This window comes from Corapipo altera, unplaced genomic scaffold (assembly GCF_003945725.1).
Source record: "Corapipo altera isolate COAL_440 unplaced genomic scaffold, ASM394572v1 62, whole genome shotgun sequence".
Lineage (NCBI taxonomy): Eukaryota > Metazoa > Chordata > Aves > Passeriformes > Pipridae > Corapipo > Corapipo altera.
Window position 1 is genome coordinate 12,658,241 of NW_020884894.1, and position 16,707 is coordinate 12,674,947.

Below are 16,707 nucleotides of genomic sequence, written 5' to 3' on the forward strand. Positions count from 1 at the left end.
TTATTCTATTTCTAGAATTATATGAGCCCAAAGAAGCAAGCAGAAACAAAATCAAATAATCTCCTCACCTCTTTTGTGGTCTCACAGTTCTATGAAATCAGGTAAGTCAGGTTTCTCTGGCTATATTAAAATGTCAACTGCTCAGAATAGATGGAACTGCAAAGCGTGCACAAAATCTGCAGACATTTAATTCAGCTGGGCTCTGTGCAAGTACACAAACAAACTAATCCTATGTTACAACGCATCTACTGTACTTTTAAAAGAAGAAAAAGATGGGCATTTGGTATCTCAACTTATTTTTTCCTAATTATAACATCTGCCTGCCTACAACAAGTTTTCTTTAAGTAAAGTCTTAATGCATCACTGAAATATAAGGACAATGCCTACTTGAGATGTATTGGAGGGGAAAAAACAGGAGGGAAAGACTTTGTAATCACTTACCGAAATATAGGAGTATGACCAGGCTTCGGTTTGTTCCAAGTAAAGTGTGAAGGAACAGAAAGAAATTGGTCTCCGGGCAAGTCTTTTTTCAAGGTGTGCTGAGATCCAGAGCAATCATCTACTGCAGTTTCGAGGGATGATGACAAGTTACCCTGCTCTTCAGGACAGATATCGACCTTTCCAGATAAAGTGGCGGTCTGATCCTCTGAGGTCTTTCTTGTTTTTAGAGGAATATCAGTCTCTGTACAACACTGAAATGGTGAAAGGCCAGAATTAAGGCCTTGTACATTATGGATGGAAGTGTTTAGCCACGTGTCTTCTGTTACGCTTCCTCTGGGAGAATGGCCAGGTGATGGAGTTGGAGAATGGTGAGGAGAGAGAGAACCAGCATAGCAAATCTCAGCACTGGAGTGTCGTCGTTTCCCACAAGGGGATGTAGGTCTTGATGAAGGCCTTGATGTTGGTCTAGGGCTTAACCAATTTTCATCTGTAATACTAGTTCTAGGAGAATGACAGGGAGACTGTCTAGGTGACAAGGAGTGCCCAAATCCATAAGGTTGCTGCCATGATTCATCGCTGGGACCTCTCGGAGAACCACCAGGTGATGCCAAAGGAGAGCCAAGGGTAAATCGAGCAGCTGCTTCATTTAGCTCTGAGTCTACATCATCATAAACATGGGAAATGGATTCACAAGAGGAAGCGTCTGAAAACCAACTTCTGGATGAAATGCTGCTGGCAGGGCTTGGACTAAGGGATGATTCCCTGTATGATGGCTCAAGAGGAAGATAGAGATGGTCCCGTGAAGGCCTTTCCATATAGTCATTTTCTGTGCCATTTGTGTGTAGTTCATCTTCACTGGCTTCGATCCCCTGATGACAGTTGGGTGAGATCGATGTAATTTGAATACTGGGGCACTCGAAGGGTTTGGGTCCACCTAGTGGACTGTATTTGGACTCTGGTACCTCACACGTGCCTTCATAGTTCTTATGGCTCTGAAGTCTTGTAGGAGGTGTCAGGGGAGAGGAGTGAGATTGCAGTCCGTGGCGAGGAATACAAATGGGCTGATTCACAGAGGACGATGGTTGGTCTACATTAAAGATGTATATGGACGCACAGTCGTCTGCCTCAAGATCTGAAAACAAAATTAAAACATAAAGGAAAAAAAGGAACAGAGTCAGAATGCAATACTTGGAAAAATGCCATTAACAAAATCCTTTGTTTCCCAGATATGGACTGTTATCAACACCATGGACATTTCCATTATACTAACTACAAAAAATAAAGCTAACTCTTAATTTTACATTTTCCCCGGTCATATTTACAGCATGGTTTTCTATCATAAATCCTGTTTTCAACAAGATTCCACAGCTTATACACATCTTTAGTGGTTGAAATTATAATACAAACAGAAAAATGGGTTTAAATCTTGAAAGGATCTAAACTTAAAGATTCAATTCAAACTTTATCTTTCACAACTGTATTCCACTTATAATGTAACATTTTTCATCATAAATGATTTCAAAAAATCATATTTTTGACACAAACAGGACTATGGTACTTTTTGCAAGTCTAGTCAATACTTACAAGCACTGTAATATCACATACATAATATTTATGTACTTTAACAATAGAAAGCATCTTACACTGACTCAAACTCGAATGAAGCTTATGAATCACTAAAAACATTCAATCACAAGAGGCCCAACAAAGAATATTATTAAAGGTATTATAAAGAATCATATTCCAAAGATCTTTTTTTGTTGCTTAGAAAACTCTTAAGTGCTCATCCCACAAAATGACATTTTTCAATTGCAGTCTCATGAAGTTTGAGCACAAGTTGTTCAGCAAAATAAGGCAAAACAAAATATTCTCAGATCTCACTAACTTATCCAAAACATAGGAAATATTAGAAAGAAAAACAAGAAATTGAGAGGGAGAGCAAGCCTCGTTAACAGAATCAGAAGCTTTGTCTTACAGAGCTGAAGTAGATTTTCTTGCCCCACTTCTCAACATTGAATTGTCAATGAGACATTTGTCTGAAACAAAAATAGAAAAATCACAACTCCTTTTCTTATTTTCTAACCTTTATGATTCCACTCGTTTCCTTCCACTTGTAAAACAGAGCCTTCACTATAATTTTCCATAAATCCAGGCTGGATGACATTAATTGCATTTCTAGGTATTAGCTCTTTTTAAAATTATTTTTATCCTGAGTATCAGCAAAATATTAATACTTGTTTTAAAAAAAAAAAATCTAGTCTCTCTCACTGTCAGATAAAATGTCCAGACAGGAAGCTATACATTTTAGGCCTTTCCATTATGAAAAAATTAGTTTGTTAATGAAGTAATTCTATTATCAGTTTTACTAATAGGAATCAGCTTAAAATTAACTAAAATCAAAACAAAACTACAGCTCCTCAGAGACAAGGTAGCATTTTCAAATGGAGACAAAGCAGATTGTTACCAAGGAACAGACCACCTTCCTCAGAACGTTCATGGGCAGGGAGCAACTCTGCAAGAAATGTATTATAGGAGGCACAAACTGCATTTAAGAGGAGCACAGAGTAATTTCATAAGCACCGTGTGATTTTATATATATTACAGTAATGTATGACAATTATCCATATTATATAATTATATAATTAACTACTATTATGTGTTAAGAGCACAAAAAATCAGTATAGATTAATTTTTAAATATGCACACACTAAAAGGATCAGGATTCTCAGGAAGGTCTACTTTATGTATCACACAATTAACACAAGCTCGCTACACTGAGCACTATCAAAACTGCATTTCCCTATCCTTTCACTAGGGTAAGAAACATTTTTTAAAACTTTAATTGGTGTGTCTTTTTTTTTTTTCTTGCTGTTTCCTATCACAAAACATGAAATGCAGACAGTAATTGGTTACGGGTTTTCCACATCTATTGGTATATTAGTGTGCAAGATGTCATTGTTCCTAACTCAGTATTAACACTAAAAGCATAGATCAAGGGAAGAAAAAGGTAATCCTAATAAGAGCTATTATCCAGCTTCTCAAAACTTAAAATAAAATAGTTACAGGTACAGAATTTTTGAAATAATAATAAAAATGTTTAAGGAAAGCAGTTGGTAGTCTTCAAGCCCTGTGTGTAAGCATATACTGTCATTAAGTTTTATGAACAGTAGCAGCACATGGGTTTGCACTAAATCTCTCACCAGTGCAAAGAGCCATATTTCTCTTGCACCAATAATCCAGAAATCTTAAAATATTTAAGACACTTCCTCCACTTTCAGTGTCACTGGGATTTACAAAAAGCAGATGTACATTCAAAATTTAAGTTTCATGGATTTGAGGTGAAGAGATCTGACCAGCACAGAATTATCAACACCAGCTGGGAAGAACTGGGGAAGAGATGGAGCAGGCAGGAGAGTACTTCTGACTCAGGCTTCTTCAGTCCCTTTCCTGACAAACAACTTCTAAGCAGTTTGGCACTGTGCTCTCTCATTACCCCTCCCCAGGACACACTCAAAAAACCAGGAAGCCAGAAATCTAATGAACACCAAAGCATGCTTAAGACTGTGGACACAAGATAGCTGGAAGTCTAAATCAGCCAAATCATTTTCAGACACAGTGGATAAACAGGTAGATTTCTTTCAGCCTGTACACACAAATACTCCCCCTTACAGTTCATGTGTTAAAATAACCTGCTAGCTGCTCACACAAAAGGACAACACTAAGACCTTTACAAATCATGTCAATAATTCTACTAGATTATTTACCAATAATTATTTTTGTCCTATTAAAGACTGTAGAGAGAATCCAATCTCGAAGATCCCTCTAACCTATCTTAAGGGACTAGTAAACATACAAACACAAATACAACTCGGGTGAAAGAAATGAGAGGAAAAAGAAAGAATGAAAAAAACTCAGGTAATAAACCTTAAGAGGGAAAGGAGCAAGAATAGCTCAAAACAAATCCAACACAGGCCTTCAAGAAGCAGAAGGCAAACAAACAAAGGGAAGTCTCACAGTAGGCAAGTGCAAGGCAAAAATGAGTTATGGAGAAGCCCAAGGGGAAAAATGGAATTATGGAAATCTGGTTACCTAATAGGAAAGCTATTACATCCAAACAATCCTACTGGGGAAGGAAAGACAGTAAAGAAGTTGGTCAAGTAGTGAGGCCTTCACTGTGCATAAAATGTAAGAAAGCACTCAAAACACAGAAAGTAGGTCAGATTACCAAGGTAGAGTGTAAAACTACAACAAGCACATGGGGGCAAGATGCTAGACATGGCAGACCTGGCAAAATACAAAAGACCAAGAGAAGCAGTGCCATTCACATCAAAAGCCCACAACCCTAAAAAGGCAGGTGTGTTAAAAGCTTTTCCTTTGGTAAAGTCAACTGAGTAAATTGCTAACAAAGGTAACAGCAATACAGAGTAAAGAAAACTGGACTAAAAGGTTAAAAAATACTGAAGAATTATGGCCCAATAAGTTTAACTTCAGTTTTAGAAGTAGTATTAATAGTTTATTTGTTCCAGTAAACATTTGAAAGGAGACAGAGAAATTAAACGAGTCACTGTTTGCTAAGAACAAACCACGTCAAACAAATTATGTTTTATGATCAAATAAGATCTTCTGGATCAATGGCACAGAAAGAAACTCAACTTGGTTTTTACTTACTAAGACTTCTAATACTACCATGCACAGAGAAGCCATGGAGTCTTTAGAAGTTTAGGGAAGCCTTCTTCCCCACCCTGCTGAGATCAGGTTCACTACTGAGGGATCACGGAAAGCAGCAGATGCTTTATATTCACACAGTGTATAAGCTATATAAAGTTGCAGACTTTCACTGCAATCTCACATCAGGTGTCAGTGCCATCCAACGTCAATGAGAACCAGAAGGTCTCTCCTTTTGAATGTACATTTGCTCCTGTCTGGAAACAGATCCGTTTCCAGGAGCTCCTCTTCAGTATTAAAGCAGTGCTGGCTCATCCCTTACTAAGCTGCTAACTACACTTCAACATAAGCTGTCTAACTGGGGAATGTACTTCAATAATATCCAGAACAACTGCTTCTAAAGCACATTTTGCTCGCTACTTGCTGTATCAGAGTGCACATTCAGGACTGGTAATGCCTGCCCACCAGTTGTTCACTCCTCAAGGATGTACTGGCACATGCACATGTGCAGCTGTGCAGTCACCAGATTTCTCTAGAGAAGGAAGGTCAACTACAATCAAATGTCTGAACACAAGCCCTGTGCCAAAATTATCCAAACTACTTTATTATTCTAAGTTTGTAAGCCCATAAACAAACAGGTTCAGACTACGGGAGTTGCAATAAGGTATTAAGAAAGTGCAACTTGATCTAGGTCTTATAAAAATACTACTGTGAAAATAGGATCAGTAATCACATCCTTTAAATAGAAGGAGGAAAGACCTGGGCATTGCCACAGACATCATGTGTGTCTCCCTTCCAAACTTCAGAAAGGATAACCATCTATTCTGTTTTCCAGTTCTGTCATGACAGTAACCACTATCTCTTTCTGAACACTATGGTATTATAAAAAATGTTACAAAAATATCTCTAAGTAGGCACAAAAAGGATATGCAGTTCCATTTTTTATTGCATTATTCTGCAGATTTGCAGCAGTTTATATATTTCTTGGGATGAAAGAAGAGTTAATCTTCGCAAAGAACCCAAAATACCCAATAATCATAGTTTTCCTTTTGTGCATTTAAAAAGACAATTGATCAGAGTTCTTGTTGGTACACTACCACACCGAAGCTCTATAATTGGATATTTAACTCCAGTTTTCCATTACAAGCTTAAGTTCTCCAGAGACACTTCCTACAGGTTTAAACACCAATTTAAAAAGAACACAACCCAAAAAATTCACTAAAAAACACAGCAATGTATTAGTTTATAAGAAGTATAGCTGATTAGTAAGCCAAATATGGTACTGAAAAAGAACACATTGTGAAAACAATTAAGGGAGCAAGGTGGAACAGGGGGAAACATATCCTTCTAGACCAAATTTGGTAACACATGAAACAGTAGTGCAAGTTAAAGCTTTCAGAAAGGGATGATTTACAACAACTGTCATTTTATGAAGCAGTTCTTCCTCTTCAATGATTTTGTGCTTTGTTTCATGGTCATATCAGATTACTCGAAAAAGGACAAAAATAAATGTCACTTCTGTCAATCATGTATGCCAGAGGCAGCTCTGTCATGCCAGTCACAATTTCACTCATTTTATTGTGTTAAGCAAGAATACTAGAAAAGTAGAATCAATTTGGAGTTTTCTCCAAATTCCACTCTGGATAAGAACTCATTATCCTTGGTAGAAATGCAGAAGAATAAAGAAGCTGCACTAGCTTAAGCAGCTTAAGCAGGAGAATAACACAGCATATCAAATGTTTACAACTGACACTGATTAAAATAAGGGCATACTGGCTCTCAGGGTGTAACTACATGGTAAGTTTTCTTCAGCAGCAACTATCCTCCCACACAAAGGGGGAGGGGAAATGAGCAGTGAGGTACTTTTAACACATATGAGTTCGGCAATCAGATTTACAGTGCACTATCATAAACACCTGTATATACACAACTGACAGAATGGCTTTGGGACATGGGGAGAACCGAGCAACCAGGGCAGGAACCGCAGGTGTTCACCATCAAATAAAAACATAACATGCAACTAAACCCTTAGGCCACAGCCTGGTATGCATTTAAATTCGAATGACTGTCTTAGTGTACATCCAGCTTCACCCTGAAGCAATGGAACTAAGTTTCAAATAGGGAAAGAACAGCTTTGGGATACATTGATAAAAAGTGATGTACAAAGCAGGTGAAGAATTCAACTTGTAACTGTAAGGTTCAACAAGAATTAGCCATTCTAAGTTCAGTTACAAACAGAAAATAGCCCCTGGAAGTGCTGGGCAGTGTTTATACCTGTGCCTTCTCCAGCTCTCCTACTATTTCTGGTTGATTACGAGGCATGTCTTTATATTATAACCTTATAAAGCTTGTGGTTCAGTATTTACAGATTATTCATTAATACTCATAACAAGTTTAAAAAAAAAAATCTACTTTTTGCTTTAAAAGTCTCCAAGTTCTCTGGGCTCCCCTTTGCTTCCTTTTTTTCTCTGTGGCTGTCATTTAAGAAGACACACTACTTCACTGCAGAATACCCCTGTACACAGAACAGAAGCTGTTGCCCTCCAGTTTGATGAAGCCTCATTTATCATTCAGTGTCAGATCAAAAGTCAGCTTAACACGACCTAGTAATTCAGAGCTATCAAGAAATACACTGTGGCCTTTTGGAAGATTCTTAACACAATACATCAGCACAGCAGTTATTAACACACAGCATTAGCAGCCTTTTTGACACTGCTGTTCTGGAGATGAAGTACGTTGTTCTATCCGATCAGTCAGAGTCTGCGAAAGGACTGCAGCCCTGCAACCCCAGAGCGTTCCATGTGCTTAAACATGGGAACCAAAGGAAGACTGATCACTTTGAAACCAGTGTATTGTGCCTGACCCACCGGAAGAAGACTTAACATAAAGGTGAGAAGATGAGGCAAATACTGATTGAAAGCAATAAGGGAATTATATGCTGTAGCTGCCAGTCGAAGAGTTGCCTAGACTCCTGGTATTGCAGGCCAATTTATTGTGCAGAACTCCTCCTTTGTGGGGGCAAAACTAACAGACTCCATAAAAAGGTTCTTCAGTTATTCAAACGGAATGAACTGAAATCCCCACCTAATTACCTACACGGATACCTTTACACCGGCCAACTTCTAACACCAAGGAGCTGCTGACAACAACCTACTGCTCTGTACAGACACTGCCCGTTTACAGTCTGCTCCAGTCCTGAACCAAGCACTGGGCAGAACCCAAGATTCCAAGATCAGAATGTGTAAGTCAGGCCACATCAAACAAAACAGACAGGAGCATGCAAGAAAATGTAGATTTTATTTTTACAGGAGAGTATAGTGACGTAGGATCTTTGTGAAAACTGGCAGAAAAGGAAAGCAATAAGCCAGGGCAAGATGTTCGAGTGGGGAGCAATTACACAGTAAGAGGAGGGGAGACTGAAATGGGGGCATGTCCCTTTCTGATTATAAAACAGAGCATCACATAGAGACGGAGAACTGGTATGGACAGTATCTGAACAAACTAGTTTAGGAACTTTTCACATCTCAGCCAAATTACACTGCCCTTCTGCAGCTGTCCTACATGACAGAGGGCAAACCATTCCACAGCAGGCAACCCTACCATATTGTTAACTTGGTATTTGGGATTATTAATTATTACAGCTTTTCACCAATATTTTATAATACAGCTTAAAGGTAGACTTCAGGTACATGAAGCTCAGAGGCTCTGTACATCAAAGGACTGTAATGAGCCAGGATGATAGTCTGAAACTGTCTTGTTTTCCCAACTGCTTCCAGGAATGCAGAATCAGAAATACCTTGATTTCACTGTGCTGGATTGATACAGTAACAGGGAAAATCAGGAATCAAACAGTCAAACGAGATTGCAGAGGCTGAAGTGAAGCATGAATACAATTTTTTTTCAACAAGTTTCAGAATGATCCCCTCAAATACATGGAAGATTCTATTAGCACGTCTCGTGACGGTGTCACATGTAACTTTGCCCTGAAACTTTGCATGTCTTTGAAAGCCCTAAATAGTTTGTGTTTATTCCAGTAGGAGTGGAGGTTTTATCACATCCTGTACCTCACCAGCCTAACCTCTTGCCCCCACCCCAAAAAGCTCGGCAATTTGGAAGACAGTAGCATTTGCTCTCAAAAGACTAAAACTGACAATCTACACTGATGAAATACAGAGACTCTGGCGTAATTTAAAGAAGCTATGCAAAATACAAAATTTTAACAGATTTTCTTAGTGGTTCTTTGGATTAAACCACATATTCCCTCGTGGTCTTGTCATTTGAGTACATTTATCCCAAATGACGCCGTTAAAGCCTTTTGTAATCATACAGTTATTCCATCTCCTCATTTCCTTTGTGTCCCTGACTTAGGGAACAACTTCTAGAAACCATCTAAAGATACACAAGTAGCTATAAATCACTGTAGATACTATTACAGCCCATTATGCAGCCATCAAACCCAGTGAATCATTGTCACTAACGGTTCACAAACGCAACATGACTGCATGTTCCTCATTCTGTCGTGCTTTCATTTCGGGTAAGAAGATACAAAGGGTTACACTGTAAAACAACTTCAGTTAGAAGGTAACAGTTTGTGCCCTGGCCCAACTACAATCAGTCATGATTCCATTCTCTCTCCAGCGTAGTAAAAATGCTGCTTATCACAGAAATTATGTTTTAAGTGGTCTTCCCATTTTTTTTTCCAAAACCATTTAAAAAAATAAAATCTAGGATTAAAAAAACATTTCTTGCAGCACTTGTTCCCAAAAACATGAAGTCTCTCATTAACCCTCTCCACCAACCTGCTGAAAAAAATCCAACCAACCAAACAACCCCTCCCCCCTCAAAACATTCAACTCCGTACAGGAATTTTTGCTATATTAAAAATATTTCATTTTTAGAAGTGATGACTAAATTCAAAGTGCAGACTGAGAAGCTATTTTTTAAGCAAGCAATTCCTATTAATTTAAATATTAATACGAATAATATGATTCTACATTTCTGATATTAACAAATTAGCTGTAAGTACCTGCTCATGTTTTACCTATAAACATCTTTCATGTAGCCCCAATTGAAGTTTTTGGTTCTGCTTTATAAAACCCACCAAAATCACCACACAACACTAACTCAAACCACATGCAGAGTTCTATGTTCATGAATTTACTATGGGAATATCACAGGTTTGTAGTCAGATCCCCAAAAAGTTCATTCTTCTCTCCTTCCACCAGGAACATAAAAATGAGAACTGGGTCTCCCAGAGAAAACTGACAGAAGTATCTTCTCTTCCATCACACCTACAGCCCTTTGATGGATAAGTGACCATAAGCATTCAGTGCCACTGACATTCCATCAGAAGAGCCACAGAGGTGAAGTTCAGCTGTTTTGTTAGCCCCTCACAAGCTGTGTAGGCCACACCACAGCCCAAAAACTGCTCCTCGACCAGACCTGCAGTGCTTCAGATTTTAACTCCTCTTCCCTGAATGACTTTGAACAGTTATACAATTTTTTACCGTTTTATTTCACTAGTATTTCACAAGAACACTCACAGCTGGGTGTATTAAGGGTAGAAGAGAATGTTGGCTTTTTAATAAGCTTGTTCCTGCCTTGCAGTTTTAGTTAGCCTTCCTGATCATTTCACTCATCTTGAATTCCAGTGTCATTCGAACCCCACACGGCATGCCTGGACAAATGCAAGGACTTGGATGTTGTTTTACTGGCTAGGCTCACTGCCAAGCCAGCTCCACGTACTTCCCTGGCCCACTAGGGCAGCTTGAGGCAACAACTCCCGTATTTACGTTATTACTGTGAACAGCCAAACCGCTGCTTACTATTGACCCAGGCCCCATGTACTCTAATTTATCCTCACTCGTTCACAGCAACATTACTGATTTGGCTGTACTTCAGGTGGAATATGACAAACTACTTGCAGTTGTACAGCACAAACTAAAGGAAAGGGACCATCATGTTTTAAGCAGAGGGCTACTTTTGACTTTGAAGAAAGAAGAAGCTTATTTCTAAGTTTCAGAAATATGTAAGACAAAAGCACTAGCCCAAATGCTTTTGTACCCTGCCCATCTCCCACATCCCAACTCTCAAGATTTGTTTTCATTTGCACTGTGCCCACAATTCAGATGGGAGGGAAGGGGACAGAGTGAGGTGTGACTACAAATTCACATATAAAGTAAGTGACATTTTGTCAAACTAGGGATCTTTGTCAAATCCCTGCACTACTTAGTGACTCACTACAAAGTGATTCTCGATGCACTATGTAGTGATCAAAGAATGATATTGCCAAACCAGAAAAGTTATGAAATTAGATTAGCTGCAACTACAACTGCTTTGCAACACCACTCAAAAGAGTTTGACATTTTCCCTGAATGGTCTCACCCTGGTCAAGCTTCATCCAAATAGGCAAAACTTCACTCAGCCAGAATACTGTGAGAAACCACAACATACTGAAACATGGCAACTTCCGAGGATTACCATCTTAATCTCTTCCTCTTAATTGCCAGGCAATTCTTGAATTCTTTGATCCCACTTTAATACATATTTTCCTTTGGTTCTTCGTCAGTGTTTCTCTAAGTTATCTTGAAGTCATAAGGGTTCCTGTCACAGACCCTCTGTTTTTGGTCAGCTGCAGCTGTTTGGTTTTCCCTCCTCCCCCCTATCAGCAGATTATATAACCACGGCCTACAACTGATTTGCATTGTGTCCCTGCGTGTCAATCTTTCATATGCAGACATCAGCATCCACTAGCTTGTAAAATAAAATGATACTAACTAAATTTCCCACAAGTGGTGGTTTCTATCACAATACATTTAATACTCAGTATCTAATAAACAAATATTTCTGTTAAGAAGTGTCACTTATGCTTAAGGGACAAAAAAAGAAACAGATTCAAGCAATTTATCCATTCATTCCTTTCTTAAAGTTGCACCAGCTGATCCTACTCTTAACCCACATGAGCACTCTTTTGTATAGCAAATGTTAATGGACCAGCACAGACAGCTGTAATTTATATGGAGGGATCAAGTTATACATATTAATGACAGTTACCAATTTGTGCAAAGACTTTCTCTCCTACCCATTCGTATAGGCAATCAAATCTAAGCAGAATCAAAATGTTTTTTAAAAAGTTCACTTTAAGTGAACCATACAGGTGTGCAAAACAGCCTGTTAAAAAGACTTCAAAAGATGTCTCACAAGTTCCTCCCGCTCAGCTAAGGAAAGCAAACTTTGCAGCAGAAGTATGTGAACACAAAAATTAACTTCACCAAGAGCAATCCTCAGTCAACTCACACCTCAAGTTCATAGCTATTGCCAGCATCCAGCTGTTAATTTTCCACTCAGTCTAATTATAAGACTACTCTCTTTTCTACCACAACTTGACTTTCTTAGTATTGTTTACCTTAATCACCATCTTGAGGAAAAGCACAAAAAGTTCAAGCATGCTGCAAACAAAATTCTGTAAACAGCTTCAGCTGTTTTTTACTATCTACCAACAATCCCTGACAGCAACACCAGTCATGAATACACATTTAAGAAGGGAAGAAGAATACTTTACATATTAACGATCAAGGCAAACTATAGTATTGTGGTGGTGTTTCATTACAAATCAGTGGGTTTAATACTTCTCCTATATATCTAAATTAAATGACATATATAGTGCCAGTTTCTGCTACAGAGAACTCTGCCTAGCTGAGGCAAAATTCAGTGCCCATCATCGCTTCAGAGCACTTAAACACAGGCAGGAGGCAACTGCTGAGCAGCCTAGGCAGCTCACGGATGGTCACAGAGAAAGGTTTGACACAAAAACCTTCAGAAGAAAAGATCAGGTATTACTCTGACAGTCACTATAGCAAAATGTGTATGTCAACCATGATATCCAGTAACAAACCAATAACCTAATATCTCTAAGCTAGAGGAAAAAAAATCTCAAAGGAGAACGAGCAGAAGTTTTCAAATTAACAGAAGATAAAAATTCAGATATATTGTCCATAGCCAGAGTGAGGTTCCAGTTCCAAAGATGTTTTGGAAATGTCACTAAATTCACCACGCAACTGGGATATTTTTCATGCTTTTCAGAAGAAAAGTAAGATAGATTGTGAGATTCATTTGCAGCAAGATTACTAAACAGTATTACTTAACCAAATGTTAAGTCACAGGAAATACAGAGAATCTCTTTTCAGCTCGTTTCAAGGCTTCCAAGAAAATAAAACAAATACTGTGAACCTGAAGTCCAAGGAGGGTACTCTTATTAGTTCTTTTAAAGGACTTATATCGTGGGAAAGCAAATAAACAAAATCAACCAAAGATGATTACTTATACTGAAATATTAATTTCTCCTCTTCTACTTCATAACCCAAGAACAAAAGGTGGAAATTGCGGTGAAATTCATGTTTCACTGGGTAACAAAACATTAGCCCCTCTTTTGCTCCTAAAATACTTCATCAGAAATAACAGGAACATTTGAGACAGGATTCTAAACAGCAGTACCAATAACTCATCTGTCAGAATTTCCTACGTAATTAAATAACTGATTTTCTGGATATTGAACAGTTTGCAGCCTCATTTTTAGTTAGTCCTGATTTCACATACCAACAAGAAATGCATTATACAGAACCTTACAAGATCCAGAGTTCCCAGCTTAGCACTACATACCCCAAGTGTGGCTCTTTCCTCGTAAAAACCCTTTCTTTAAAAGAGAAGATGAACCCTTAAAATAAAACTTCACATAAAGAAGCTACCATAGCAACTCATAGTTGCTTCCCTTTTGCACAGTTGGCATTTAAACAGTATAACACATCCCCAGTAGTGTGAAAATCTTAATGCAGCTTCGTTGCTTAATAAATTTGAGGCAGACTTTCCAAAATTATACTGAATAGTATTGCAAAACTATGTGTGGGTGGTGGTGGTGGTGAAGGGAATGGCGGCATCATTAGAAAAGCATTAAAGCTAAATTCAATTATTCAAGTGTCACAGATTACATCTCAAAAATCTCTTCATCAGAAAGACCAAACAAGGTGGCACCTCAAATACCACAACTGCCTGAGTTTTAGGACAATCTCTTGTAGCACCCTGTACAGGACCTGAATGATACTGTAACTCACATGCTGACGGGGACATTTCAAATGCAACTGATATAAGGTGGCACGAGGCAATCAGATGCTACTGCAGTGACCCAAACAGTTTTGCAACAGAGATTTGATTCACTTCAGACTGCTCTACAGAACTACCTTTGGGCACTGGAGGCTTGAATTTTTTGGTCAGAAAACGATGAAGCTCATTAGTACCTAGAACTGTACAACCTCTTTTGAGTGCCAAACACTACAAAACTGAAATGACAATTTCTTTATTCTTTAGGACAAGGACACTAAACTATCAGAGAAACAGAGAGTAAGATTTTGCAGAAGGTGCTCAGTAGCTAACATCCACTTAAAAGCAGCTGAAGAGCTTTTGAGAGTCTCTTATTTAGCAACCACCTGAGCAAATTTTTACCTCTGCTCACAAGCTATCTGAAATGGGCTGCCACTTTCAAGGCCAGTATACTGCAAAAATTGCAGTATTAGACTAGTGACTTCAAGCATCGTCAAGCCATCTTTCATGCATTCTCCTCTGCAGCAGGAACCACAGCTTTCAGAGCAAGCAAACAAGCACTACTGCAGAACGGAAGGATCGATTGGTGCCACTTAGCACAAAACTACTATGTTAGTCGTACTATCCTGCAACCCACTGAAATTGTTTTGTGTAATAACTCACAATCCCAGATGATTTAATTTCTCTTACTGTTCTTTTAGTGTCATAAAAAGGGTAATCTAGTACCTGGGAGTAGTGTTTTCTTAGTAGTTCAGGAATCAAAAGTATTTAAAGCAAATGAAAGAAGAGCTCACCTTTTCTTCTTTTGATTAAAGATACAGTTAAATGTAAAACATGTATACATAAATATTTATACATGTACATATATAAAAAATAAAATCCTCACAACACTACAGTAGTCCCAGCATAAAAGAGGGCATTAACAGAGATTTCCATGTTATTTATGCAAGAACTCAGTACCAGACACTTCTTTCATCTGAAATGCCAGTCTCAAACTTCTAGAGATACAGCATGAAGCATCAGAAAGTGTTTTCAGGTGTTCTCCATGATCATGGAAGACTTAGTAATTTTAATATTATTTATTTCAAATTTAAGCAACTTTCCTGTGATGTATATGTTTTATTATTAGCATACATTTGAAAAAAATTCCCTTCTGCTCACTTTGCAGCACAACAGACACCACCACTGAAGCAAGTGATAAGAGATTGTGAAATACATGGCTTAGGGAGCTCTAGGAACTGTTTTTTTGTTCCTCTAACTAATATATTTGGAAGAGGGGTAAGGGAAAAAATAAGGTTTCCCTTATGGGCCCTCTCAAATGAATTCTAGTTCATCATATGTAGAATACCCGTGCAGAATTAAGAGATGAGCTCTGGCAATAATTTTAATGGAATACATGAAGGCAGACACTTACTCTAACCCTTTCCCCCAAAGGCCACATCTCTGCACAGCAGGCGAGATCATCTCCAGTATTATACAAAACAGTAAAATTACTTGAGTGTCAGATGCAGATGCAGGATTTCTTACTGAAAGCTACAGCAAACAAACTAATTCATGGTCCAAATACTGCATTTTCAAAATTAGTGTAAGAATAGCATGCAAAATTATTAAGCATGCAAAATTCTCTATATTCAGTGTAATAACTGAATTGCTTGTTAAGGAATGCTACCAAACTACAAATATCATAAGAGTCAATAGATACCACACTAGTATTTCTAGTTTTCTGAGCAACTTGTTCTCTCATTCTCACCTATCACTAACAAAGGAACAGAGTTTAGACTACCAGTTTTATGTCAAAATAATAGAAATGGGGATGTCATAATTATTTTTGTTGTAATTTGTTTACATGTTTTTTATTGTTTTCATATAATACTGTAATGCATTTTTCAGGCTAGCAGAATGCAGGCCCCCTTCCCAAAAAGCACCATCTGCTACTCCACTAAGATGGAAAATACGCAAAGAAAATCTTCCCTTATCTGAACGAATGTGCAAACTAAATCTGAGCATCAAGAAAGTCAGGTATTTTATAAGAAGTTAATCCCAAGTGTTCACACACAGACTGTATCAAACAAATTTTCTTCTAATCAACTTAGACAACCGAGTCAGAGAACTAAACAACATGGCTGCATCATTTAGCCTGGATACAGTCGTGCTTCAGAACTATCTCATCATCTAACACTTAGACATAACACAACCCTTTAGCAATTAATACTTATTTCAAGTGGGTTAGAAAGTAAAGCATGCAGCCATCGAACTCTGGTACAACCACGCACTGCACAGCTGGCCCTTATTGATTCTTCACACTGCAATTCACAGGGAATACTTTACTTTTTGCACTTTAAAGAAATACGGGGTTTTTTTAAACAGGATTTTCAGGCTGCAATACTACAAAACAGACTAAAATGGAAGCACTCCGAGCATCCCGACACGCCGTGTTTTGCCCATCCACACATACATAAAGTCTGTAGGAACACACTGGAGCAACTGTGATGTCCTACAGACGGGAAA

General features: G+C 38.2%; 1 protein-coding gene across 4 annotated transcripts in view; it reads right to left on the reverse strand.

Annotated features, from left to right (window-relative positions):
• NFATC3 (nuclear factor of activated T cells 3) overlaps window positions 1–16,707 on the reverse strand; it is a 63,900-nt gene that overhangs the window by 46,503 nt on the left and 690 nt on the right. For all 4 annotated transcript variants that reach the window (XM_027646703.1, XM_027646701.1, XM_027646700.1 and 1 more), the window contains exon 2: window positions 442–1,573. In XM_027646703.1, coding sequence (XP_027502504.1) covers window positions 442–1,573 — 1,132 coding nt within the window. The remainder of the gene's footprint in view (window positions 1–441; window positions 1,574–16,707) is intronic.